This window comes from Solenopsis invicta, chromosome 3, assembly GCF_016802725.1.
Source record: "Solenopsis invicta isolate M01_SB chromosome 3, UNIL_Sinv_3.0, whole genome shotgun sequence".
In the NCBI taxonomy this organism is placed as follows: domain Eukaryota; kingdom Metazoa; phylum Arthropoda; class Insecta; order Hymenoptera; family Formicidae; genus Solenopsis; species Solenopsis invicta.
In genome coordinates this window covers 24,717,602-24,745,533 of record NC_052666.1, presented here as the reverse complement: position 1 = coordinate 24,745,533, position 27,932 = coordinate 24,717,602, and the positions used below count along the sequence as shown (strand labels likewise).

The 27,932-nt window shown below is 31.5% G+C and overlaps 1 protein-coding gene across 1 annotated transcript; it reads left to right on the top strand.

The window, feature by feature from the left end:
- The first annotated feature begins 1,489 nt into the window (after positions 1-1,489).
- LOC105197209 (serine protease nudel) lies at positions 1,490-26,552 on the top strand. The gene is made up of 25 exons (XM_011163480.3): positions 1,490-1,631; positions 1,759-1,881; positions 3,130-3,306; positions 3,436-4,596; positions 10,991-11,536; positions 11,760-11,969; positions 13,665-13,828; positions 14,447-14,580; positions 15,220-15,705; positions 16,626-16,924; positions 17,232-17,376; positions 18,419-18,558; positions 18,638-18,889; positions 18,973-19,102; positions 19,623-19,792; positions 19,854-19,970; positions 20,612-20,798; positions 21,217-21,552; positions 22,409-22,597; positions 22,678-22,825; positions 23,117-23,282; positions 23,424-23,603; positions 24,034-24,271; positions 24,756-24,872; positions 25,333-26,552. Coding segments are annotated over exons 1-25 (6,114 nt in total). The 5' UTR covers positions 1,490-1,630; the 3' UTR covers positions 25,631-26,552.
- Positions 26,553-27,932: the final 1,380 nt, after the last annotated feature.

Here is a 27,932-nt window from a genome sequence, read left to right as displayed (position 1 = left end):
GATTAATTTTGCATTTAGAGTTATACAATCCAAGCAATTTGTTTATAATTGAAAGCTATAAAATAAAAGGAGAAAGCGGAATGCAAAGACTTTTGAATGCAAGAGCGTTTTTAATAACGGCATGTTATTTACCGCAATCGATTTGCATCTAATTTGTGTCGCAATATCATGACCTGTATGGATGAAAACTTATCTCATCAATACTTCAGAGCATGTGATTGCTTCATAGTAGCAGCATTGATGTTTGCTCTCATAGCGTTTCGGCTTTGCTCTTGTACAAAAATAAATAAAATATTTTTTAATATGTATATTAATAGAAAAAAATTTAATTTTTTTAATATAATTTCTCATCAGCTCTTCTCATAAAGATATAGAATATTTTAATGCTCTCGTTTTTTTACACAGCAATACATATTCCTTGAAAATAACGTATTTATAAAATTACATTGAATAATAAACAGTAAATAATAAAAATACGTATTAAAAACTATAACAAATATAAAAGTATAAAGTTAAATAAAAAGAAATCAAAATAAAATTAAAAAATGAATTTCCTTAAGAAAGCACATTAGTTTGTTACTTTATTTACTTTTTATTTTTATTTATATTAATTTTTTTATATTAATTTTTATTCTAATTTAAAAAATATATTCTTTCTTATATGTATAAATATGCAGTTGTATACAATTTTCATGCACTTACGTGAAAAAGTAAAAATGTATGAACTCCTTTTTCAAAGAAGATTAGTTCTTACAGATGATTTGCAAGTTAATTTTTCTGCTTAAGGAAGGATGTTATCCGGCATTATATTCCACTTTTTGGCATAGTGGAAAGTACAAAACTTTTTACTATGAAGAATAATAAGTCTTCATTAAAGTTCGAAATTTTCAAGGAAAAATTTCTCAACGGAAAATGAGAAACATTAATCGCGAGCTGTTACGTCCTGTAACACGTACATAAAACTATTTCGTTTTTTCTTTTGCCTAAACACCAATAACTCAATAAATCAAACCTTAACCTGCTATCATAAATCCTCTTTATTTTATCTCTATTTCTCTAGATAAACATATTCCTTTTGAAGGTCCGATCTAGATATAATACGTCAGTTCTCATTCAGAGGTCGGAACAGCAACGTCGTTCTCTGAAAGCTCGCGCGTGAATAAAGAAGTTTTTCCACAGTTTTATCTCGTTTTATTAATTACTTTTACTAATCAACTCGTGACAGAGCATTGTATTCAAGTTTTTCAGGAACATACGAGAGTTACGCAAAACGCGGAAGCTCAAATTTACAAGTCTGTACAACAAAAGGTCAATCGGTTCTCACGTTTTATACTTGCTGATGAAATCAACATTCGGTTTTGCGGTGGAAGCCATAAATTCCATTCACATTTTTTTTTGCAAGCTCCGCCACAGCGGCACTTGTTTGAAATGCGTGTAAAAGGGTTCGTTCGCACGAACGTAATAGGAGACGACATAAGCTGTCAGCAAATTTCGCTGATACGCCATTGCGACAAACCGCTCTGCCTATCAAATCCTGGGTTAGTCGTCGTCGATGTAATCCCGTGTGAGGATCGTAAAGCCAGGAATTTTGAGTACGAGACCGCAATCAACAACTTAGAGACTAATCAAAAGTAAGTGGCTTGCAAATATGTAGCTGTTGTACCATGTATATTTGGGATTTAGTGAAGCTTTCATTAAATCTAAATCTAATTTCTGATTTAATTAACTTGATTCGTTAATTAACTTTTCAACAATTAGTGCGTCTTTTGGATAAATCGAATAAATTGCACGTCGATAAAAGCCCGCCTTCGCAGATGATCGACATTCCGATCGATCCACCATGTTGCGTCGTATTGACGGACTCGAGGATTCAAAGTACAGGTAAGTTGTGTTACTTGATTAATATTTAAAAAATATAGATTTAATTACATCTCCTCAATTCCTTGTTGAAATATTTTTTAATAATGTATTTATTAATAATGAATTAAAATATTATAGAAGAAAATATTGTATCACGATCTCCACTTTAATCTAAAATTCATGTGTTTATAAAATAGTAACCAATTAAGAAATTAAAATTGAAATTAAATGATAAAATTAAAAGTTTAATAATTTATAACATAACTTTGTTACGTTAAAATATATTAATTTTTAACTTCAACTATTTTAAACATACGAACTTTTAAAAATACGTTGATTTTTTGTTTCTTTAAAAGCATTAATATTTCTTCTGAAAAATTTTAAATATTAAACAATGCTGGATAATCGACTTTCATATAATCGGCTTCACGACTATCCTGTGACGTTGTTACTTTGAATAGAAAGAAACAAAGATTTTACTAGCGACTGTAATGGAAAAGAAAAATTGAGTGATGAAAATTTTGAGAGAAATAATTTTTCTATTAAAATTTAATAATTATTTGATATGTGTATTATACATAATTACAATTATTTTTATAATATTATTATAAATAATTATTTTCCAAAAAATTTTTTAATTATATTTTACAAAAGCTGTATTTATAAATAAAATATTAAATTTACGGTATGTTTTAGATTACAACTATTTTTAATTCTAATCGTTAAAAATAAAGTTAGTTATACAAATTATAATTGCTTTTAAAATTTAATAAGCACGCAAAGATTCGAAAACTTGATAAACTTTGATTCGTTAATATAGAAATGAATTGAATATACAATTCTTATATAAGACCTCTAAAGATTGTAATAGCTTTACATGTTAATATTTACTGTAACTTTTTAAAACAGTCTTGTGTTATTAATATATATTTAATATATATTTAGATATGTTATATTATAAATAGGTTAAAAGATTCCATATACCTATTCAATTCCTACTGTCTATGGGTCAAGGTTTAATAAGCTTTCGACCATTTCAAACTTTTCAACCTTTTTTATCTTCTTGCCTTTCTTAATTAAATAATGCTTTTTAAAATTAAATACTAATTTAATTTAAGTGTAGTTTAAAACTAACTTAACTTTAACTTTAATTTAATTAAAAAAGACTAACTAACCCTGGGTTTTAATAATGTCGATAAGCTCACTGCGTGAACATTGTTTTATTATATATTTACAAAATTTTAAGATTAATATTTATCACGGTTTTAGGAACAACATCTGACAAATGCAAGATGAAGTCGGGCGGACACGATCATTCGAAGTTTTACGCGCGGCACAAATATATACTTTTTGGAGCAATTTTAATCTTATTGATTGTACTCTTTTTGACGATCACCAATCTTGCGTTTTCGATAATGTCCGGACATGATGTTCATAATGCTTCAGGTCAGTAAAGGTTACGTAAATACAGCGCCCATTATTTTTCCTGAGAAATTTGCTTTTTATCGCTTTCGCAATCACCAATTTCCAGCCGATGTCCTCGAAGAATCATCTCTTCCACCATGATTCTTTCAGTTCCAATTCAACCGGAAGCACACGTGGAGCGGATGATCAGGAAAGGCTTTCCTCTCGGCAGGAGATCATTGTCAAAATCCCAGAAGGGAGGAATGATCGATGAAGACCCATCTTTCAGTGATCAGACGGAGCTTACGAGCCAGATAGCACGAGTTGCAGCAAGCGACGCATTTCCAACAATAAATGGAAGAAACACCGACGCGCGTTTCAAGCGGGAGGCATCTCGCAGAAGAAGAGATTGCAATTTGAGCGCAAAACATTGCGAGACATTGTTGAATGAGTTACAAAGCTATCTCATGGATCTCAAAAATAAGTTTGCAATGGCAAACGGCGGAAAATCGCCGTTGTCAGAGGATATTCTGAAATGCCTTGAATGCAAAAAACTGATAAACGACGCGGATGAAAATGTCGAATATCACACGCCACGTGCGGAAGATCAATATCTTATGCATGATTATGCCGAGCAAAATAGCCCGAGCAATTTTGACACCGCCGTCAAGTTGTTGGACGACGCAAAGGCTGAAAACGGCTCAAAACGGACAGAAGTTAATCGGACGGAAGCGACAAAAATCCAGCTGCTGGGGACAGACACAGCTATAGATAATCGATCACAAAGTTCCACGAATCAATCATTGAAAGATATCAGTGTATCGGAAACCATTACTGTATCAATTGATCATATTGAATCCAATGAAAGCCGACGGATAAACGAAAGTGACGCTAATAATTCGAGCATTAATGACAAACAGCCAGACAGCAATCATACCGCGAACGACTCGAATGTAATAAATGTAATAAAAATCCAAGATGATAAAAACATTCCTGTCACGTTGAAAGTCGATCAACAACGTGTTACATTCGAAAGTAGAGATGTCACGAGCGTGAGACCGTGGCCTACAACGCAGTCGAGCAACACGAAAACGCAGTACAGCGCTACTACGAAAGATAATGAATATTCCGGGGAAGCCACAGTCACTGATTCGATAGGAACAACAACCGAAACGGCAACGGGGACTATTGACGATCTTACGAAGCAGATTATTAAAAATACGCCAGCAGGATACGACGTGACTAGAATCGCCGACCAAATGACAGTGCAACCTTTGATGCGTCCTTCGTTCGAGAGACACCCGGAAAATCGATCGACTGCGGCGACGAATGGTACGTGCTCGGGAATACGAAGAGAGGAAATTAAAGAGATTTTTCAGTCCTTTTACATGTCAGATTTGAATTTAAAAAATTAAGTATCTCTAAAGTCCGTAGAATGGTTTCGCTATTAATAATGTATTTTAGAGCAGGACTCGTACAAATTGCATATTTCGGCCGTTTCCCCTTACCTCTCTGCTCCGCGTGCAGGTTGGTAAGGTAAAGGGAATAGCACTAGCTGAGAATCCGCTGAAATGTGTAATTCGAACCCTGTTTAGGGTGATTCCGATAGCGAACTTTTAAAGCGTAGTATTTAACTCTTACTTAAAGTGGCGAGCCACTAGCTAGCAAAGTACACGGACTCAATTTTCACTCTTCGTTACACTTGTATGTCACTCCAAAAGAGAAGGTCACCTTTATTCGAGTAAATGCAGGCACTTATAAGTTAGAATTTCTTTTCACATTCAAATTTTAGAGTGATTAACATAACATAGAATTTAGAATTTTTATTTCACTCTTATGTAGAGCGAAGCGAGAGAAAATTTCACTTTATAATGGAGTAGTGCAACATTGAAACAATACAGGCAATAATAAGCAGTACTGCTATTTCATTTTTTAGATAGACTTGGCTACGTAATATTTCTCGTAAATATAAAAAATCACATAGTGCAGTATTATAAAACTTTTCACCTGCATTATAATGAAATATTTTTTGGAGAAACTTCTAGATAAAAAGCATATTAAATAAAACCTATTCTGAGAGTATTGCACAGCAATTTCACTCAACAAAGAGTGAACTAGTCTGTTCTACTATAGTGAAACGATCACACTCTAAAGGTATGGTGTGAATCACGGTTCTCTCTATGATGATTGATAAATGACTTTAACAGGAAAAAGTTTTCCACTCAAAAGTGTAAAGTGGCAATTCACTTCTATGAACACTAATCAATTGCATTAGGAAAAAGTGCTCTTTCACTAAAATGGATCGCGATTTCACTCGAACTTTTAGAGCGTAATTTAACTCTTACTTAAAGTGGCGAGCCACTAGCTGACGAAGTACACGGACTCAATTTTCACTTTACGTTACACTTGTATGTCACTTCGTTTTAAATGCTATTTCACTCTACGAAATTTAAAAGTATATTTCTTTCATTTATCTGAAATTCTTTCAACTGCATCCTTTATCGGCGTTGTATTTGTACATAATTTTAAAGATTCTTAAATTAATAATTGGCGTTTTAATTTCTGTTTAAAATCTCTCCGGTAAAAATATGTTTAAAAGTATAGGTACTTATTAATACATACCTCTCGCCAAAATTATAATATAAAACTTGATCAAACTTTAAGAATAAGTTTATAATTAATATATAGACATTTCTACATTTTTAGAAACTTCTCGACCACTACTTTTCTACATTTAAAATATAACTTTCCAAAATAATATTGAGAATCATGTGGGAAAAAAAGTTTCAAGAAAATATAATAATATGATCTAAAAGTTATCGAAATATAAAAATTAAAATTTTCTTTTAAAAATTTATTGCTTTTCCTAATTCACAACAAAACATTTTTATCTTAAATGTCCAAATTTTGTTTTTGAAATCAGTTGCAAAAAAAAAAAAATTTAATTTATAACAGATTTTGCAGCAAAAATAATTCTATTTTGCTGTAGGTTTAAATAAATAATTTTTCACGAATGTGGATTCAAATGACATTTACACGAATATTTATCCAAGTGACAAACAATGATTTTAAAAATATTTTTAAAACATTTAAAAAATACTTTTAAAAACTTTAGAAATAATAAATTAAATCCTCTTTAATTCATTAAAAAATCGTATATTTAAAAGGATATTTATCAACGTTGGAAAATGTTCGAAGAATGTTTATTTGAACATTTCAATAAAATGTGTCCTTTAACATTAAATAAATGTTTTTAAAATATTTTAAAAATATTTATTTGATAAACATTAAAATAAATGTCTTTTTTTAATAGAATAAAGAGGAATTATATATGACACGTACTATATATCCTTCTGCTAGCTCGATTGCCCACGTTGACAGTGACGATTTAATTCAAAGCGGTAGAAACTAGAATTACTTTCAACATATTGACACAAAACGTACACCCATGCATACGTATACACATTCAATGTATACATAACTGATAATATGTCTGTTATTTTTGCAAGGTACAACATTATTTTTTACTTTAGCACAGTGTTTGGATTGAGTAAAAGACAATTTCGTATTTGGGCTTATGTCAATAAGAGGAAATGTTTAGTACAATGTTCACACAATCTGACAATATATATTTTTCTTAAAGATTAGGCTTTCTTGCATATTTTAAATTGTTATTTGTCAAAATCTATTCAGTAATTTTTATTTGGAGACATTGTAACCTGGTGCAAAAGAAACAATATTTTCGGTGTTTGATGCTTTTCTATATTTTCGCAAAGAGAAAAATGCAACGCAAACTACACAAAAGATATATGCTCTATATCCAATGGAGAAGATGCCGTAAGCGAACATGTGTGCCAAAACTGCGACATTTTGTGTTGGTAGAAGGTTATCAAGAAGGTAAGCGTCCAAGCCTCGTGATCGATGACCAAATCAAGACATTGATTGAAAATAATTAATACTATACGACACGAGAGATAATCAATGTATCTCAAAAGATCATTGAGAACCACTTGCACACACTTGGCACACGTGTCTTGGTACAATATTTACAACAGACTACACCTCACAATTTTGACGAAAAAATTTAATGAATCATATCTCCATCTGCGATTTATTGCTTAAACTCAAAACGGTCCATTTTCAAAATGAATGATAATGGACGATGAAAAGTGGATTGTGTACAATAACGTAAAGCGCAAAAAAAAGCGTAGGAAAAACGAAATGAAACGAGACCGTTGCAAGCCACTACGAAGCAAAGCATTCATATAAAGAAAATCATGCTGTGTATTTGATGGAATTGAAAAGAAATCGTGTACTACGAGCCGCTTGCGCAAAACTAAACGATCGATTCCAACAAGTATTGTTTCCAATTAGACTGTTTAAAGACAGCAATCGATGAGAAGCGTGAAAGAATTAAGCAATCGTTATGATGTCATATTCCATCAAGAAAACGCTAATAAATCTCACGTATCTTTGACAACCCACAAAAATTATTGCAGCTTAGCTGGGATGCCTTGCCTCATCCTTCATACTCATCTGACACTTGGTATACCATCAAACTTTCACTTATTTAAATCTCTACAGAATTCCCTCAATGGAAAAAATTTTATTTTTTTAGAAGTCTACAAAAAGCACCTTCTTGCCCATAAAACTGAGAAGTTTTGGGAGAATAGAATTTTTAATTTGCCTGAAAGATGCTGGAAGATTATTAAATAAAATGGTGTATACATTGTTCATTAAAGGTATTTTTAAATACGCAAATTTTGTTTTTAAATTTTATATAAATATACGAAGTTACTTTTTACTCAAGCCAATATATATGTATATAATTGTAGTACTAAAATATACTTATCATTTTATCACATTTTTATATGGGAAATCAAATACTTGTTTTAATTCGGCAGCTGTTAAACGGCTTGGTTTCGTCCTTGATTAGGCACAATTTAATTTGACCAATTCATACAGCACTAAAATTTTTCAGATTTATCTCGAATGAAAAGAAATATTTCATATAAAAAAAAAATAGAACATATAAAAGTTGGGAAATATGTTTACGACATTTCTGAGACAACTCCTGAAATAGTAAAGTGTCCGCGATTCTTACCTTGTAAAAAAAGTTGTTGAAAAGATCTGCAACCTCTTGAAATATTACCAAAAGTTGTTGAAATGGCAGAAAAATATTTTTGAAATATTGCCGCAGATATCTGAATATAATAAATTTAAATCATTTGTGATGTATTTTAATTTTATTTTGTAATAAATTTGAAGCACTTCAGAAATGACATTTAAATTTATTATATTTCGAAGATTGCAAATACGAAAAGGTGACAAATAATAAAAAGTGATAAAAAATATAATGTTTCTATATAATGGCTATTTAAATATTTTGCGAATTTATATATATGGGTATTTGGAAAGAAAAATTATTGCGATTTTGTTGCATTATTTTTGGTGAAGTCATCGCAGAGAAATATGTATTTTATTTATGCAAGTGCATATAACATATACTACAAGATTTGCATATGATAACCGTTTTATTTATGTCTGCAGCTTCCACTTCAAAAAAAAGTGTCTCGAGCTCGACTACGCTCTTCTCCACTTTTTTTGTTTTTGCGGTCTTCAATGGTCTTGAACAAATGCTCTTTTATTTCTTCTACATAGACATGTCATATACAGACATTTTCAAGCGATGATATATCTTTTTTTTTGTAATAGATATGTGATAACAGTACTATTTTCTAACTTTTCTTTTTACTAAAAAATATCAAATAAAAGTTTATCATCACTGTAGTCAATACGAAATATTTTGTCAAAATAAAATAAAACTTCTCCGATCATATTATAAAAGATAGCGCAATAAAAACGTGCAAATAATTTTTCTCTCCGTTATTTATGTATTTATTTGTAAAACTTTTCAAACAACCTTCGTATTGTACGTATTATGTATAATTCCTAATTACTCAAATTGTCCGTAACATACATATTTACAAATATAAGAATATATCACATTGCTTACACACATATACAGGGAGAGGGAAAGAGAGAGTGAGACAGAAGAAAGAAGAGTGGGGGGGGGAAGAGAGAGAAAGAATCAATCACCAATTTTCTTTTAGAAAATTCAAAATAAATCTTTCTAAATAAAAAATATATAAAGTTGAAGCATTACAGAAAATATTATCGATTATTTAATGAATTATTACACTATCTAATGTATTAATATCGTTTCTGCTGTCCCATAGCTCAATCATACAAACCATAACTTAATTATATAAAGCATGCAATAGTAGCAATTTTTTGATTTAATCAATACAAACTATGTCCAGTACATTAAGAAATGTAATATGTGAAATGATTCGTGAATTATAAGAACAGTGACTTTCAATAATCATTTTTTAATTATTTTGTCATTATTTTAATATCATGACTTTTTTTATTTTGCTTAGTTATTTTTCAAATTTATTGCATACAATAGACTTTAGAAACATTTCATATAAGATTTTGTTAGAACCCTTTCAGAATAGTTGTAGATAAAATCTAAAAAGTTGAAATCTTCATGAAAATTTTCCGCATTAATCGGTGTAGTGTGGGTGTACGGTGATTGATCTAACAAAAGGAGAATTTTCAATATATTTTACACACGTGTTCAGTATGTTTTACAAATCCGTTCTATCGATTATAAATGTTATTTCATTATAAAACATTTTTACTTTAATGTACATTGGGAGAATTTTAACGATATATTTTCTTACCTTTGATATCACATTAATCCAAGATAGCTATAAAGAGTGAATAAAAGCCTTAAGTGATTTAATTGCCAGCAAAATATAAGAATTTTAAAGAATTATGTCCATAAGAAAGAACAAAATTTAGAAACATTTTAAAATAAAAAAATACACATTTTTTTGTATTACTTAATGTAAGAGATAAATTGTTGGTAAACAATTCTTTTTAAATAGCTATGTTATACTAACAAAAATGTGACAGCAACGTTTATTACTCCATTTAAACTATTTTAAACAATTTTTTATCAATTCTTTCTATATTAATATTATAAAAAAAATTTTATAAACAACAAAATTGTTTTTATTGTTTAATTTTATTCATTACTTATTATTTTGCAGATGACAATGTCAAAAAGTTTTTCATTAAATAGTACATAAATGAAAAGTCATGAGACTCCTGTCCACTTCTTTCAGCTAGAGAATCTCTTTAAGCCGTGATGGAAAAAGCTTGCTACTTATACCAATATTTACGCTGTGAATGCGCTTCTTAGTTTTTTAATTCTTCTTTACTCCGCCTGTTATTACGATACTTTTCTTTTAAAGTTTATCGAAAAATAGATATAATGAGGCATCGCATAGAAATTCAATTTACTATGGCTTGTATAATAAAATGTTCAGAGTCGTGTAAGTAAAGGTTTCATATTCATAATTCATAACAAAATATAACTCCATTATAAAATACACGAAAAAGTTTAATTAACTCGTAAATCCCAAGGTATTACATTTTTTTCCCATGACGCAAGAATGTTGCTATAATTCTGGCAGTATTTGCGCTTTTTGTATAATAAGACACAAAGTGTCTACGGTTTTCTCAAAATAATAACAATATTATTAGATAAGAAACATATAATAATTACAAGATCAAGATCGACCTAAATGTAATTACGAGCAATGCTTGTCGACCAATCATTTTCAGACTAAAGACAACATCAAATCCATTCCAGGAATCGCGGAAAACACGAACTCCAATCAACAACTGCAATTGAACTCCACTGCATGGACAATGCCGCATCCGGTTTGCTTCTTCGGCCAATATCCCGCCTCATCTGCTAACACACCGTTATCTCCGGCATCAGTGTTTTATCCAGGTTTCTCCTCCGGGCAAAATCGCGGTTTTCCGTTCCAGATTCCGCAAGAATCCTCGTCACCCAATTATGTGCAGTCGAATACGGTGCAGTTTTTGCCAAGATTTAACTACGTCGCCAGTCTGTCTCAGCCGACGGGACAAGGCGTTGGTCCCATTGGACCTACTATATCAAACGCACCGAATGCACCGATCTTTCCGCTGAATCAGCAGCCGACAGGAATGTCCCAGCAGCCAGTTGCAAACATGCCGTATTTTTGCGGCTATTTATCACTGCCGACTATACGCTTTCCACCGATCCCTGGCACATCGGAATCCGACCGCTCTGTCGATGAAACAAAAGACCTTCCGAAAGAATCGCGACAGCGATTTCCGGAGGACGATGTTAACACGCAGACTGGCCCACGTGAGCGAAATATTTATAGACTTTTTGCGAGGATTCTTTTATATTATCTTGTCTGTCATTTCTCTTTTCTTACTTTTTTAATTTTATCCGTCTTAAATATTTTATCTATTATATTTTCCTTTTTATTCCAGCGTTATAAATGTAAAATTGAAATTTATGAGATGACATTTTCCAGGAAGATAAATTAGAGCATTTTTTTTCAATTGCGTAATAATTGTTTTAGGTTTATTTACGTTCGACAGATGTCCTGTAAATTATCATCAGTGTAATAATCAGCACTGTATCCCAAGGGTGAAATGGTGCGATGGCCGTGTCGATTGCACCGACGTCAGTGACGAGACAAGATGCTCCTGTAGAGATCGAATATCACGAGATCGACTTTGCGACGGTTATTTCGATTGTCCGCACGGAGAGGACGAGCTCGGTTGTTTCGGTAAAAAAAAAAAAAATAGATATTTTATTTTTTGTATATACACAGTTGAAATAAATGATAAAATTTATTTATTTTAAATTGAAAGAGAAATGAATATAAGGACGAATTAACGAGCAAAATTCATTTTAATGGTTCTAAGAATTTGTTTACTTCAATAAAGTTCACATACATATATAAATATTTATTAACGTGACGACATGTTTCGATCTTACTTGGTCCTCTTCAAAGTCGTTAAATAACTAAAACTTTTACATGAAATATCAAATGTTGTAAACAAAGTTATAATTATACCAAGTCCTGCTAACATTTTTTAAAAAAAGATACTCGCTAGAGTCAGCAAAGATACTCGCTAGAGTCAGCAATTTCAGTCAACATTTTCGGATAGCTGATAATTTGAAATCGTATAATAATTATGCCAAAGCATCGTCGGTGGCGTTATTCAAATCCTCTCATGTTATCCGAGTTTATTTATTTCGTTTTTTTTTTCATATGTATGTTTTAAATATTATAAATGAAAAGAATTCGATTTTGCTCTGATATTCCATCGCATTTAATACTTTTATCTCAGTGCTTTTATGACATATTACATTTTAAACAAATGAAAAAAAGTGCAAAGGCTAATGAGAATCAGCGCTATTGACGATGCGCACAAAGAATCAAATTTACAATAAATTGGTTTATTCTATACAAGTTTGAACGTTTCGACTTTCTTTAGAGTCATTCTCAATAAAAGATTTTCAACTAGCATAATACAACAATAACAATTAATTGTGTTATAGTTCTCTATCCATGACTTCGGTGGTATTCGTCGATGTCTGGTGGTGAGTCACTGCTTTAAATAATTTTTTCAATCTTTAAGATACTATGTAAAATTTCGCATACAGCTATAGAAAGAGAGCTTTCCATCTCCTCTATCTACATACACGGTGGGAAAGCTACACTTCGGGTCGTGCAAACCGTGAGTGACTCAGCCAAATATCGGATGGACGATGGCCAGACCAATTAATTGTTATTATTGTATTATGCTAGCTGAAATTTGTCTTTTGTTGAGAATGACTTCAAAAAGAGTCAAAACGTTCAAACTTGTATAGAATAAACAAAGTTATTGTAAATTTAAATCTTTGTGCGCATCGTCAACAGCGCTGACTCTCATTAGCCTTTTGCACCTTTTTTCATTTGTCAAAATCTCAAGAGTCTTTAAAGTATATTTGTCTCACATTTTTATATAATCTAAAAATTTATAAAATGAGTAACGCTATGTTAAGTTTTAATTTACACGATTTGTAACAGGATAAAATTAAAACGACATGTGTGACATAGCAGGAACCTAGGTGATCAACTGAGCATCACATTTCTTTACTTATCTTGAGCACAGCAAGAATTCATTAAGAATTAATAAAAATAGTTATGCTTGGCTATAGCTACATTGTTAAAAAATAAGTTTTCTTATAAATGGCATTTTTTTTTAAATATTATTGTGATTGTCCACCAGATGACGCTAAATACTGGTTAAATAACGGAAGCTACTTTATCTACGAAATTTTTTTTGCAAGCAAACAATACAAAATATAACATCGCTTGAAGTATAAACTTACCATGACAAATTTTTGTCATTAAAATGACGAAATCTTACGTAAACGTAGAAAAATAATGCAAAATGTACATACGATTTAAGTTTAAATGTTTAATTTCCAGGCTGCCCAGCGGACTTTTTCAGTTGCGATGATTGGGACAATCGTTATAGTAATGATAACTGCGTACCACTTTCACAACGTTGCGACGGGATAGAACAATGTACCAACGGAAAGGACGAGCAAGACTGCAACATACTTCTGGAAACGCACATGGGTCCAAACGACGTACGGACGAGATACTTATATATTTACTAGAAAACAGCTGACAATTTTTTATATAATTTTTCTTACAAGTTAGCCACACGGGGATACCACCCTTTTGAACTTTTGTGCACTCTTACATTGAAAGTAATGTAAAAAAATGCTTCTACAAGCTTATCATATCTATAAATAATTAATGCATTTGTTTTAATCTCAATCCAAGTCATCAAATTATATTACACAGAAAAAATTTAGTATCAAATCAACAATCTTTCATATATAAGCAAGAATATAAAATCTTTTTGGAAGAATTTATAGCCTTAAACAGACTTAATTTGCTTACATGAAGAGAAAAATTTTCTTCATGTAAGCAAATTATTTGTTTAAGATTATAAATTCTTCCAAGAAGATTTTATATTTTTGCTTATATATAAAACAAAGATTGTTGATTTGATATTAATTTTTTCCTGTGTATAAAAAAGTTATAGCAATGTAAAAAAATCTCGTAAAGTACATCGTTGTGGCGAACTAAGGTTAAAAAGATTATGAGATGTTATGAGAATCTTTATTCATCAGAACGCTTATTAAAAACTATGTTTATAATATGATTTCAATTTAATTCTCCATAAATATCTTTTGTAGATGGCTGGTTTTATGGTTGGTTATGCTCAAGGATTTCTGCATAAGAACATGCATGGAAAATGGTATCCTGTTTGTTCAAAAACATTTTCTTGGGCAGAGGAAGCTTGCATATCAGAAATTGGTTGGCCACTATCGTATGTCATCAATAGATGCAATAACTTTTAATGACCATTACAAAAATATTTCACCGTTTTTAACCTGCGAGAACGTTTAATTTAAGGAGTGAAAATGTGCATTTGAGTCAATAAGTATGACCTCATTTTTAAGTCATATATAGGAACTTTTCCAGAAAAATGAGTGGTTGAAGTGGCAAAAAGTACTCATATGCATACACGCGTATATACATCATGTTCCTTTGTAATAGACTGCACATGCTATTGAGTGCAAGAAACGGGCATAAAAATGATGGGCTAAAAACAAGTTAAAAATGATTTATATGACGTATAAAAGCGATGAATTATTTTTGTAAGAGTGTGAGTGCGTATATGTGCATGTGAAGGTATTCGTGCTTGCATGATGTGTTTATAACATACTACACTAAAAAATATTAGTATTTTCTTATTTCAACTTTTGTATGTATCTCTCTTATATGCCTAAATTTCTTTCTAATCCTCTTTTCATAATTCTATATCTCTCTTATTATATTCTCTTTATGTACATGGACTATCAAATATTTTACGAGTCTTCAAGCCTATGATTATTAAATCCAACATCTAGAAAGAAAGAAATTCGCTCATCTTTAAAATTTCCATCATTTAAATACGTCTTTGCAGATCGACTCTAGAGATACAAACTGTTGATGTACCTGAGGATGTCTTTCAAGGTCTCTACGTGATAGAAACCGACAATAACGATATACAGACGACGACATGTCCGGGTAAAGCGGTATTCGTCAAATGTCCGCCGTTACCTTGTGGTACCACGGCCCTACCTCGTCAGAATTTCTTCCCCTTCAACACAACGAAGAACAGTTATACGTTCAGAAGACACGCAGAGGAACAATTACAAATTGCGGAATTCAATAAACTCTACCGAGAGACGCTGAGCCTGCTAAATACGAATCAGTCGGTGTCCGAGGAGATAATGCAAGATCAGAATAAAACTCTCGTCGGGACGCAATCGCGAGTAGTCGGCGGTCGAGCGAGTCAGCCTAGAGCTTGGCCCTTCCTGGTCGCTATTTACAAGGATGGTCACTTCCATTGCGGCGGTGTTATTCTCAGCGAGACTCATATAATCACTGCAGGTCACTGCATGAAAAGGTAAGAACGTTTTCAAAGACGATTCTACAAACTATGCAACGAATATATCACAAGGGATGACAACTAATCATGTTTCTTATAAACGCAAATGTTCTTTCTATCAATTTAAAGAAACATATATACAGGGTTTGACAATAATGTTCACTACCTCGTTGCGAACAAAACCCAAATAAGAATAGAATACACTAACGTTGAACTCTATTAAATCGATGAGATTTTTTAGTTAATCTATTAGACTAACAAAAAAAGTAGTATGATATGAACCGCTCCAAAAAGTTTAATTATATGAAGTATCAAAACTCGATGTTTTAAATAAATCAAAAAATCATGACAACAGAGCAAAATTTCATCATTTAAACAATATAAAATAGTGGCTAAAGAGTTGTAATAAATAAATATTATTATTGTACATATAATTAAAGAGCACGGACATCGAAATAGTCACTGAAGTTTCACGGTATATGCGCGTGTTGGAATGCAAAAGACAAAAAATATTACAATGCGCGTAATAATACGTATATTATACTACCATTATACGACCAATATTCCATCGCTATTCAATTCCCCCTTGGGAATCGTTACGTACCTTATTGCTGTGAATATTACTGTGGTTTCGTTCAAAATAATTTCTTCTAGATACACAGAAAAAAATTATTATTAAATCAACAATTTATTGTTTCATATATAAGCAAGAATATAAAATCTTCTTGGAAGAATTTATAATCTTAAACAGATATAATTTTGCTTACATAAAAAAAATTCTTTTCTTTGTGTAAGCAAATTATGTCTGTTTAAGTTTATAAATTCTACCAAGAAAATTTTATATTCTTGCTTATATATGAAACAATAAACTGTTAATTTGATACTATTTTTTTTTTCTGTGTATACTTCCTCAAAATGTGTCTCTTAATAACTTTCAGATATGAGGTGCACTACTATGAAATACAAGCTGGTATGCTCAGGCAGTTATCATTTTCACCAACAATACAGTTGAGAAAGGTGAAATACGTGATTATTCATCCTGGCTATAGAGACCAAAATATGCAGAACGACATTGCAGTGATCACATTGGATAAACCTCTTCTTTTCAATCGATGGGTCCGCCAAGTTTGCCTACCGGAGTTGAACACCGCGGGTGAAGAGTGGAAAGAAGGCCCGACGCCGCAGTCCGTATGCGTTGCAATTGGATGGGGAGCCGTAAAAGAACATGGACCAGAGCGTATGTTATCTTTACTAATCGCAACAATATTTATACAAGGTCTTTAGGTTTTATAACAAATTTTAAGAGACGATTAATTCAAGATAGAAGCTATTTATGACTACATATTCGAAACAGCTTACAATTAGTTTCAAAAATACAGAATATTGAACAAAAACTTTTGTTTTTCCCAGAAATTTCGAAAACCTAACCACCTTTTATAATTTTGCGCATATAACATAAAAGAATTCTACCAAAGAAAAGATATAAATGCTTTGAAAATAAGATATAAGAGCTGCTTTTTATTTAAAACTAAAATTCTTTTTAGCCGATCATTTGCGAGAAGTGGAACTGCCGATTTTGTCATCGTGTAAACATCCGATCGATCAGAATAATGCCACCATCTGCGCAGGGTACCCTGAGGGTGGCCACGATGCCTGTCAGGGTGATAGTGGTGGCCCCTTAATGTGCAGGTAACAATCAGTATACAGAAAAAAATTTAATTAAAAAATATTCTATTTAATACAATCATTGCTTCATGTAAACAATAATATAAAATCTTATTTAAAGAATTTGTTGATCTTAAATTTCAACAAAATTGTAATCCCAGATAGTAACGTATCTATTGTTGCTAGTGAATTGGTGGCATCATCCAGTGAAAAAGCTAATATCAAAACAATGTATTCAATACCAAAATTAGCTCGATAGTGATGGCAAGAGTAAAGGAACTCAACATTTGAATTTTGATTCATTTTTGAGTTGTCTTAAACAAAAAAATTACAAAAAAATGAATTTTTAAAGCAATGCATAAATGCTTTAATCTAAGATTATTTTACGCTTAGAATAGCGCCAAGAATAAATAATCTTCGATTAAGAATAAATTATTTTTGAAATAAAGCGGAAAGACCGTGCGCAATTAATACTGATTTTACTAGTGGAAAGAACGAAACGCAACGCTAGTAATTTTTACTTCTACCAACTGTATTATTTTTATTTGTAATAACCGAACTTATTTTCGAATAGAAAGTGAATCATCTTGCTTGATACTGGGATCACTGGGGATTCACTTAAGAATAAATTATACTTTGCACAGATCTATTTATTGATGCAAGTGAACAGTTGTAATTGAAGAGAGCATTTTATATTTAAATAGAAACAAATAGCATTCAAGAATAAAAATATACGTGAATTAAGAATTCATTTTTTTATGTAAACAATTTGACATAAATAATAGACTCAGATAACTAAATGTAGTGAGTTTGCTGTCATGTTGCCAATAATTTTGCAACTAATTTTGATAAACTCGGAACAATAAAGTGCAACAGAATTATGTCTGTCGGGTTGCATTCAGATAAATTCTAATTCTAACAATGGTAGAATTAGAACTTTTAATACTAATATTACCAAAACAAATATATTTTTTTGTATGCAAGCATTGAATTAATTAAAATAATTAAAACATTGAAAATCTTACTAATTACACTTTTATTACATGAAAATATTTCTTGAACACAGAAATCCAAATTTAGAATCTCAATGGTACGTAGCTGGCCTAGTTAGCCACGGTGAGGGATGCGGACGTCCATATGAGCCCGGTGTTTACATGAAAGTGAGTTATTATTTGGACTGGATTTTGCAATCATTTGAAATGTTAGGTAAGTCTCTTAAAAAATTCAGAAACCTTTTATATATTTTCTACTTAAACTTGTTCTTATTTAAAATTTTATTTTGAAGATAACTACACGGAGTCTTCTTCTGAAAATAAACCCTTGAGCTCATGTCCAGGATTTACCTGCCAATCGAGCCTAGAAAAATGTTTACCGTCAAAGAAACGTTGTGATGGGTTTGTAAACTGTTTAGACGGAGAAGATGAAATTGGATGCAAATTTCTGGACATGAAATCTGAAAGATATAAAGAATCGGATTCCAATGATACATCAGTGAAACCGCAAGTAGGCGAATCTAACGATACCACCGAAAAAAATGGTAAATCATGTCAAATTCTTTTATGATTGTAACAAGTATCGAATTTTTAATAATGTAATTGATGACGACACGGAATTTTGCAGAAGTAAACACGGAAGAGATTCCTATTTCTACTTCTTCCTATTTCTTCTATCAGACAGAAAGTTATAACGAAGATTCAACCGTGGATATCTACGCAACGCCTGAAGTAAGATTAACATTCACCTGCAGAAGGTAAGTTGCAAGATATTAGAACTTGCTGTACTAAAGATCAAAAAGCTATCTGTTATACTTTGAAAACAAATTGATCGAGTTAATCTGAAATATGGATATAACAACCTGTGACAGTGTTGCATTAAAATACCAAAATAAAATTTATATATCAAAATAAATAAAATTAAAATATTTGACTCTAATAACCAAAAAATCAGTTTATTTTCCAAAATTTGTTTAACCAAATGTATCTCATTAATTCAATGATCGTCTTATCAGTATTACACAGAGTTTTTAAAATTCTATCAAATATAATTTTAAAACCAATTACGTGGATCTTATTCAGTCAAGATACCTTATTTAGGCTGCGTTCGTTTTGGCATTTACAGTGCTTCAAACGTTTCATCCTTCTCGTTTATCAAATATTTCAGAGAATTGTCAAAGACAATGATCCTTACAAGCGATGTACGTGAACCAAAGTAAACGCAGCCTAAATAACATTAATTTTAAACTTTCGAATCAATGTTCGTTTTATTCATAGCCTGATTCAAACCATAACGATCAACAAAAGATGCGACAAACATCTGGATTGCGAGGACGGCACTGATGAAAAAGATTGTACCTGTAAAGATTATCTGTTGAATTTTCAACCCACAGCAATTTGCGACGGACATTTGGATTGCGATGATGAGACGGACGAGAAAGATTGCGGTATTTGATCGTACGTAATTTTGCTGTTAATTTCGCTTATTTAACAAAACGACCGTTTCAGGTAGCTGCAAAGACGACGAGTTTCACTGCAACAGGAGCAACAGAGATTGCATTCCTCTGACGAAAAAATGTGACGGAAATTTCAATTGCCCTCTAGGGGAGGACGAAGCCGATTGTCGTAAGTGTACTGAAAAACGTTAACACTAGAAGTACTGAGAGCTTATAATTGGCCGTTTTTGTTTTTAGATTGTCCTATTTCTTCTTGTGAAAAAAGATAAGATCCTAAAATTTTTCGCTTTTCTTATCAATTATTTCCTCTTTTCTGATGAAATAGGATTACTGTATTAATCATTGAACAAAAATAGTAAATAACTGTTTAAGAAAAATATTAAAATAATAAGACTTTACAATAATAAATTGCAAATTAATCGATATATTTTAGATCTAATTTTTATACAGATTTGATTAATTTTTATTTTAAAAAATAATTATATTAATTAACTGTAAAGAATTTATTGCAAAAAATATCGCCTCAGTCAGGGTATATCAATTAAGTTGTTTTTATTTGTTCATTCATGCGGTGATTCTATTTGATTTTTTATCGATTCTTTTTATTGTCATAATAATTAATTTACTTAATTTATTCAATGAATAAAAGACGTTAGTACTTTCAATATAAAAAAAAACTAAAAGCATGTGAAAAAATTACTGGTACACTATAAAAAAAAAGCAATTCTTTAATAATATTCCAGTAATTTTTTTGTATTCTTATAATTTTTTCCGTAAGAGTAAGTAATATCAAAATATTCTTCTTTTCAGTTGCACTAACTAATGGAGAATACATAAATGTGGACAGCGATAATCGGCCGATTTTGAACACGGAAGGTTTGCTCAGTAGATACCACAATGGAACGTGGCATGTGCAATGTGCTACGTCAAGCATATTAGAGAATAGCACTGTATCGTCGACAATTGGAGAAAATTTATGCAAATATCTCGGATTCACGTACGTTTGATTTTTAAATATTGACCGATTCAATAAAAATCGAATGTTTTTTCACGTATGTACACGATCATTAATGCCTAGCCATCCAAAGTTAACAACGTTTTGAATTTTATTTGGATATGTTATGTGCACTGTAGAAAACTAGAACGCAATTTATTTAACATAGCTAGGCACTAGTGAGCCTATGTGTACAATTTTCCAAATACGTAAATTAATTACTGCTATTTGACAGCATTAAGCAGCATTATGTTAATAGTTTTTGGAGTGCGTCTTCCACTTTTCTGATTCATTCTATATATTTACTTATACTGTATATTTCTCTTGTTATTTATGTTTTAACATTGTTTTATTATCATTAATTTAACAAAAAAAGTATTAATTGTATATTGCGTTTGCGTGCGTGGTAATTGTGCTGCAGGAGTATACAATCGTTGGATAAGATCGTTGTGAATAAAACAGCGCTGGAAACGAAAGTCTCGCGAAGATGGCATAACGCGACGGGTTACGAACCTTCGTCGGAGCACGTTGCGGCGAGTGCGAGAGGCGAGACGTGTACGGCACTACAATTTCGTTGTAGACCGGTTTTGAGCAGCAGCGTCGAGTCGCATCTGGTCGTCGATCCGAAAACCAGAAACCATACCTACCTGTGGCCATGGCTAGCAGCCATCTTCGTTGATGGCCGTTACCAGTGTTCAGCCTTACTCTTGGAATCGAATTGGCTTTTGTCCAGTTCGAGCTGCACGAAAGATATCAGGTGAGCGAATTCTATTTTCATCCAGATTTTTCTTGGTTTCATAAGTGCCTATCCGATGCATTTATCGAGATGCGTAAAATTTGTGTAAAGTTAAAGAATTTTGTATAAAAAGTTGTGCAAAATTAAAGAATTAATGTTGTTTGTTTACCCTCGCAATTGTTCTTAGCCAGATTCTCTCAATAAATAAAGCGGTTGTTTGAAAAACACTATAAGTCAATTTTTGTTTCTTTAAAATTGAGATATTGGGGGATTCAAAATCAAAGGGGACAGATACACAAATTCTTTCAATAACCACATTAATTAAACATTTTCTTAGATACGTGATTCTACAAAGCTGTTATTTACATGAGAAATATTATAAATCAGTGACTATGTTTTCCTTATATTCTGTAAAAATACACTCAATGAATCATTTTAGCATAATGGAATTCAATGTTACCTGTTTGCTTTTTTTCTATGAATTATGTATTGTTCACCAATAAAGTCAAATATTTTTCTTAGGATATAATATGTTATTTTATCACATCCTTAGGAGAGTCATTATATTATTTGCCATTATATTTACAGAATTTTCTAATTAAAAATCTTGTTTTACATGTAAATTGGTCATTTCATTGAGAAACATCATAAGTCAAAATTTTCAAAATTAGTTTTTTTTCAAAGTGAGTTTTAAAGTGATATGTTCCATTCATTCTATGTAAAGATAATGAGGATTTATACACATTTTTAATTATTTTAATACAGGACAGTTTTTTCAATTTTCCAAAACTGAAATCTTTTGACTTATGTTCTTTTTCATATGACCAATTTTTCAAATAGTTGTGAAGAAATGCGTAAATAAAAATTAAAATTGCAGATTATCAGTGAATTATACAACAGCCGTCCTCGGCCAAAGCCGTTCTTTTCTCTATGTAGACGGACCTTATCAAGAGATATCGATTGTTGACGAGATCAGAGACGTAAAAAGAACGGACATTTCGTTACTTCACTTGAAAACTGCAGTGAACTTTACCCGTTATGTACAACCGCTGTTCTTAGAGAAAAAGTATGTATATTAATTATTTGTTTATTATCACAGATACATTATCTTCTTTTTACATGGTTAATTTTGTCGATTCTTCGTAGAATATATCCATCAGCAATAGAAGATCTATGCGTGGCAATTGGCACAAACAATGACCACGTGACGCAATCGATCTTTCTCCAACCGGTCCTCCAAAATTGCGACAATTGTTATCGTTGTTTCGTCGAAACTTCAGAGAGCAAGTGCTCGGTAAGTAGCTTCATAATAATCGAACATTCAACAGCGATTTATTTTGTCATTTGTGTTGTCCAGTTAGTCTATAACGTTTTACATTCAAATATCTACCTTCGCACACAATTATTTTAATGGTCTAACAAAAATTATTTTCATATTTGCATCTAGCTAAATTTTCGCTATCTCTTTTTATTTTTTTACAAAAATTTCGTAAACTTAGGCTTCGTCTAGGTACACACATCCCCTGATCTACTCGTAATATACATCTCGCATTAGATTTTGACTTTATTTTTTGTTTGCATTTAGGCTAATGGAACTTCTTCGGATTGGAGCGGATCAGTGTTTTGTCGCAGTGAGGAAGGATGGTATCCCGCGGCTATATTTCATGAGAAGGATGGCCCGTGCAGCTTCCGAAACATGCGGAACTTAACGAGCTTTGATTACATCCACGTCTACCTCACGCAAGCTTTGGGTAAGCCGACGCACACTGGCGCGGAGATATATTTATGTTATCCATTTTTAATCATTTGAACTTTACTTCGATTGTTGTATTTTTACGTGAAGCAACGAGATAATCTAAGACATTTTAATTTTTCTATCGATGATGCTGCAGAGAAAGCGCCACAACCAACGTCTGAGGCTACATGCGATGGTGTTCGGTGTAAAATTGGACAATGCATTCCTTGGAATCAAGTATGCGACGGTGTGACAGATTGTCGAGACGGTGCAGATGAGAATAGTAAAATGTGCCTGCAAATGCAACAAAGTGGAAAAAGAAACAGGACCAATCACAGTAAATAATTTGAGATATTTGATTGCATAATTCATCAGATTAATTAAAAATCATAATTTATATTCGACTAACGTACAGTATAAATTAATTTAAAACTGAATAAGATTAACTATAAGATTTATTAAGCTTTAATTAATTTTATCTTAATTCTTCATTGTACATAAGCTTAATACTACTAAAATTCCTCCGTATAATTAATCATTTTTTATAGTTTTAAAAATTATTTTAGACATTTTTTTCTATCTTGTAAGATGCAAAGTGTTAGAATAACTAATACTATTTTCATGTAAAAAAATCGTATTAAGTTATTTTAAGCTGTAAATAATAAAATCTGTAATAAATCCATTTCGAATCCATCGCATTCGAATACAAATGTATCTATAATAATATACGTAGTATTTCAGAGTTAATATATGTACTTTTTGTTTAGAATGCGCGAAGTCGGAGTTACGATGCGAGAACAGCGAGTGTGTCTTGAAGAGCGCATTTTGTGATGGTAAAGTGGATTGCTCGGATGGGACTGATGAACCTGTAATATGTAGCTGCGCAGAATATTTAAAGTTGACTGCACCAGAACGATTATGCGACGGGGTGCGACACTGTTTCGATAAGACGGACGAATCGCCAGAAGCATGTCAATGCACTGAAAACAGCTTCAAATGCAATACGTAAGATTGATAAATCTAAGAACGATATAACACGAAAGCTTATGCATTGTATATGTCAGGCTTACTTCACGATAAAAGTTATCGTACCATTTTGTGGCCCATATTAATAAATAATACTTATATAGCCACTACCCAATGAGAAATAATAACAAAATCGACGTCAAATCGATTTGACGTATCATTTTTTACCGAGCTAAAACACATCTCGTGTTTCGAAAATTCTAACGCTTTAACACTAAAACTACCAATGCAATGGTGCTGTTTTGATTCCGCTAATCATTTCAACTTTAAAAATATGGTACAGATCCCAAATTCTCAGGTTCTAACGCAACTTCAAAAAATGCAATATAAGGTGACGATCAGAATCAAACTCGGGATCCGTTAACTATTAATCAACCATTTTCACGCGCCACCACGAATAAATAATAAATTTTGTAAAACTTATTACAGTCAGCAATTATATATAAATGTATGTTGTGTGCAGAGACAGCAGAAATTTTACTTGCATCTCGCAAGATTTCGTATGTGATGGCGACAATGATTGCCCGAACGGTGAAGATGAAATGGAATGCAAAAAGGTGCAAGAGCATGGAAGAAATAGGTGAGAATGAATTGTGCCATTATTTTTGCATATGCGGATGATACTCGCACTGAGAGAAATAAATGGTTGCAACTATCATAATTTAACTGTAATTCATAGTCATGTTACAACTTTTAATGACAATTATATATTTGTAATTGTTTTAACCGTGCAAATTACAGCCATTACTTATTATTATTAAACAATAAGTAAATGTTGAAAAAGATATTGTTGCATTCATTATACATATTTATGATTGAATTTACTACATAGAAATGCTTATTTTACTTTTATTATTCAAATCTTGATAGAAGAAGAAAGCGTATTATAACTACTCCTAATAATAATTTTACCGTGAAATTATAATTACAAATATCTCAAACATGTTTCTCTCAGCGCAATTAAATCAGTGCTATTAAATGCTAACAAAATAAAGCAACAAACATGTTTACGTAATTAAATTTGTGAAATTGTTTCTTAGATCTGCTGCAGGCGAAGTGATGCAACGGTCTTACGGTGTATGGCACACTTTGTGTTATTCGTCAGTAGAAACGTCAGAGAATGAAGCAGTAAATGCATGCCTAATGAGTGGTTACACAGACGGAGTTATTGATTACGAATTACAAATTTTCGACGAACCTGTCGTTCCATCTCTCGATGATTTCTACATGATACGATTAAATTCTGACACGTGGCTAACCATGCGTGATGCTAAGCCGCTTATAACTTTGGTCCGACCGGAGAAACCCTGTTATCGTCTCTTTGTCAGGTGTAAATAGTGGAATCTATTGTTTACAAATCTGGTGCAAATTTTTCTTGGAATTCTTCATTTTTTTCATATTTATTTGTAGAATTTCTGTAAAATTTTATAATTTTTTTTTAAATTTACTAGACTTTTAAAATGAATTATTACAACACTTCAGAAGTTTCTATAGAGGAAGTTTACATTTTTTCTCAAATTCTTTATATATAAATACTGAAATCTTTTAAGATTTCTTTTTTTATAATTTCCGCAAAAAACTTATAAAATTTGAAAAAGCTTAAAACATTTTTAATAAAGAAGTCTTCATAATTTTGAAATATGAAAAATATTAAAAAATTTTATGAAATGTAAAAATTTTGTTCATTAAGGAAATTAAAGCAATTGTGTTAAAATAGTATTATCTCTATACCTTTTTTACGATATGACAATTGAATATAAAAGGTATTTTAAAATGTGAAAAACACAAAGTAATATTAAGTTTTATACATTGGTAAAAGATTAATTTATTCAGTTGTAATACAATAATTGCAATGTACAAGCGAAGCAAAGCTATTTAGGAAATAATTCTTTTTCAACTTTTAAGTAAGTAGATGATCAAAAGAGTTACGTGAGTAGGGATGCTGACAATATCCCAAACAAATGTTATTATTATTGTCACATTTTTCATTACATAATATATTATATTTAAATTTACATTAACTAAATCCTTAGAAGATAAAGGAATGTAAAAAATAAACTTTAAGACTAGTGGACAATAATTTCTATTTTTTTTTTTCCAAAACAAGGTTTCTAATCTTGCATTTCTACGTTGCCTGGGATGCTGTGGCCACCTCACCTATTTACTTAAAAGTTAATAGAATAAACAAGTACATTAGTATTTTTATAATAATAGATATGTTTATTTGTATCTTTTAATAGAATATCTTTTAAATAAATCTGTATAAAAAAAAGATGTACTTTATAATTTATATAATTTCATTATTTTAATATTGTTATTTATTAATATAACGTAAAACTATTATTTGACAAAAACGATAAGTAAAATAACCTAATTTTGGCTTAAATAATGGAACCTTTCTTATGCATATTTTTTATGTGCTAAATTATTTACCAAAGTTAATTTTAAGCTAATCTAAAGATATTAAAAATTTAAAGTAGCTAAGCTTCGTCAAAAGAAACTCAAGAATATGTATGAGACATTTTTTAATCTTTTTTTGTCTTTCTATTTTTTTCCTTGCCGCGCACGCGGAAGCTAATATTCGCCACATCGTTGATTCTAGGTCATGCTAAAAACGAAATAATTTAAAGCGGATTGGTGATATTAGATTGGGCTGGGTAAAATTAGCTATCAAAATGGTTTAATTAAATAAAAAAATAAGAGAATAAGATAGGAAATGATAGAACAAAAAAAAGGTAAAAAAATGTATATTCTTGAGTATTTGTTAAGTTTTCGATTAAACTTTGATGCTTTGGATACAATTTTCAATACGTTTCCATTAAATCAGCTTAAAATTTAACATTTACGAATGATTCAACTCATCAAAAACTATGAGAAAAAATACATAAGTAGGTACCATCATTCAGGCCAAAATAAGATTATGATACCCATCGTCCTTTACACTTCCTGCGAATATATCTCATATCATTGTATTAATGAGTATGTTACATGAGATGTATATCCTTAGAATTTGCTGTCTGAAGAGTAGAAGAATCAGATGATCATGTAATATGAAATTTCTACATTGAAGAAATGTGATAGTGTTGAGCGAATTTTCTAACATCGCGATACGCGATCGCTTCGGGCACGCACACGTGCGTCACGTAGGAGACAGCGCGGATTAGTCACCCCGGGAATGTGAATGGATACCGTTTTTCGCAGTTTCGCGGCATTCGAAGGCAACTTATCAAGAGGAGCCAGGGGCGCAGTCGTTTGCCTTCAACGGCAGCGACCCCATTCGCTACATTCCATCCTGCCCCTTCTTCCTCGTTTCTCGTTTCTCCGTCGATTCCTCCGTCCGTCCGTCTCTTCCATCGTTCCGGCAGTTTTGAGTGTTGGCTTTATTCGATGAAGCCCACCTGTGGAGCGAATTAAAATCGATAACGTAATTAATAACGTTATCGATTTAACTTCCTAGAATTAATAGTAGTTACATAAGTGATTCTTGCACTTACGTTAAATATATTATGTAAGAAAATGTTTTTGCAGAAGGGATAATAACATGTATTCTACCTGTGTAAATGAAAAATGTATTACAAAGAAAAACAGACAAGAAAAATCTAAGATTTTGTTTAAACAATTTGAGAGTTTCTTACAAAAA

What these genes read in the sequence shown, in the direction of transcription:
- LOC105197209 (XM_011163480.3), top strand. An exon ending in TTAACATTCACCTGCAGAAG is followed by an intron (nt 19,103 to 19,622) that starts GTAAGTTGCAAG and finishes TTTTATTCATAG; the next exon opens with CCTGATTCAAACCATAACGA. An exon ending in CAAGAGCATGGAAGAAATAG is followed by an intron (nt 24,873 to 25,332) that starts GTGAGAATGAAT and finishes ATTGTTTCTTAG; the next exon opens with ATCTGCTGCAGGCGAAGTGA.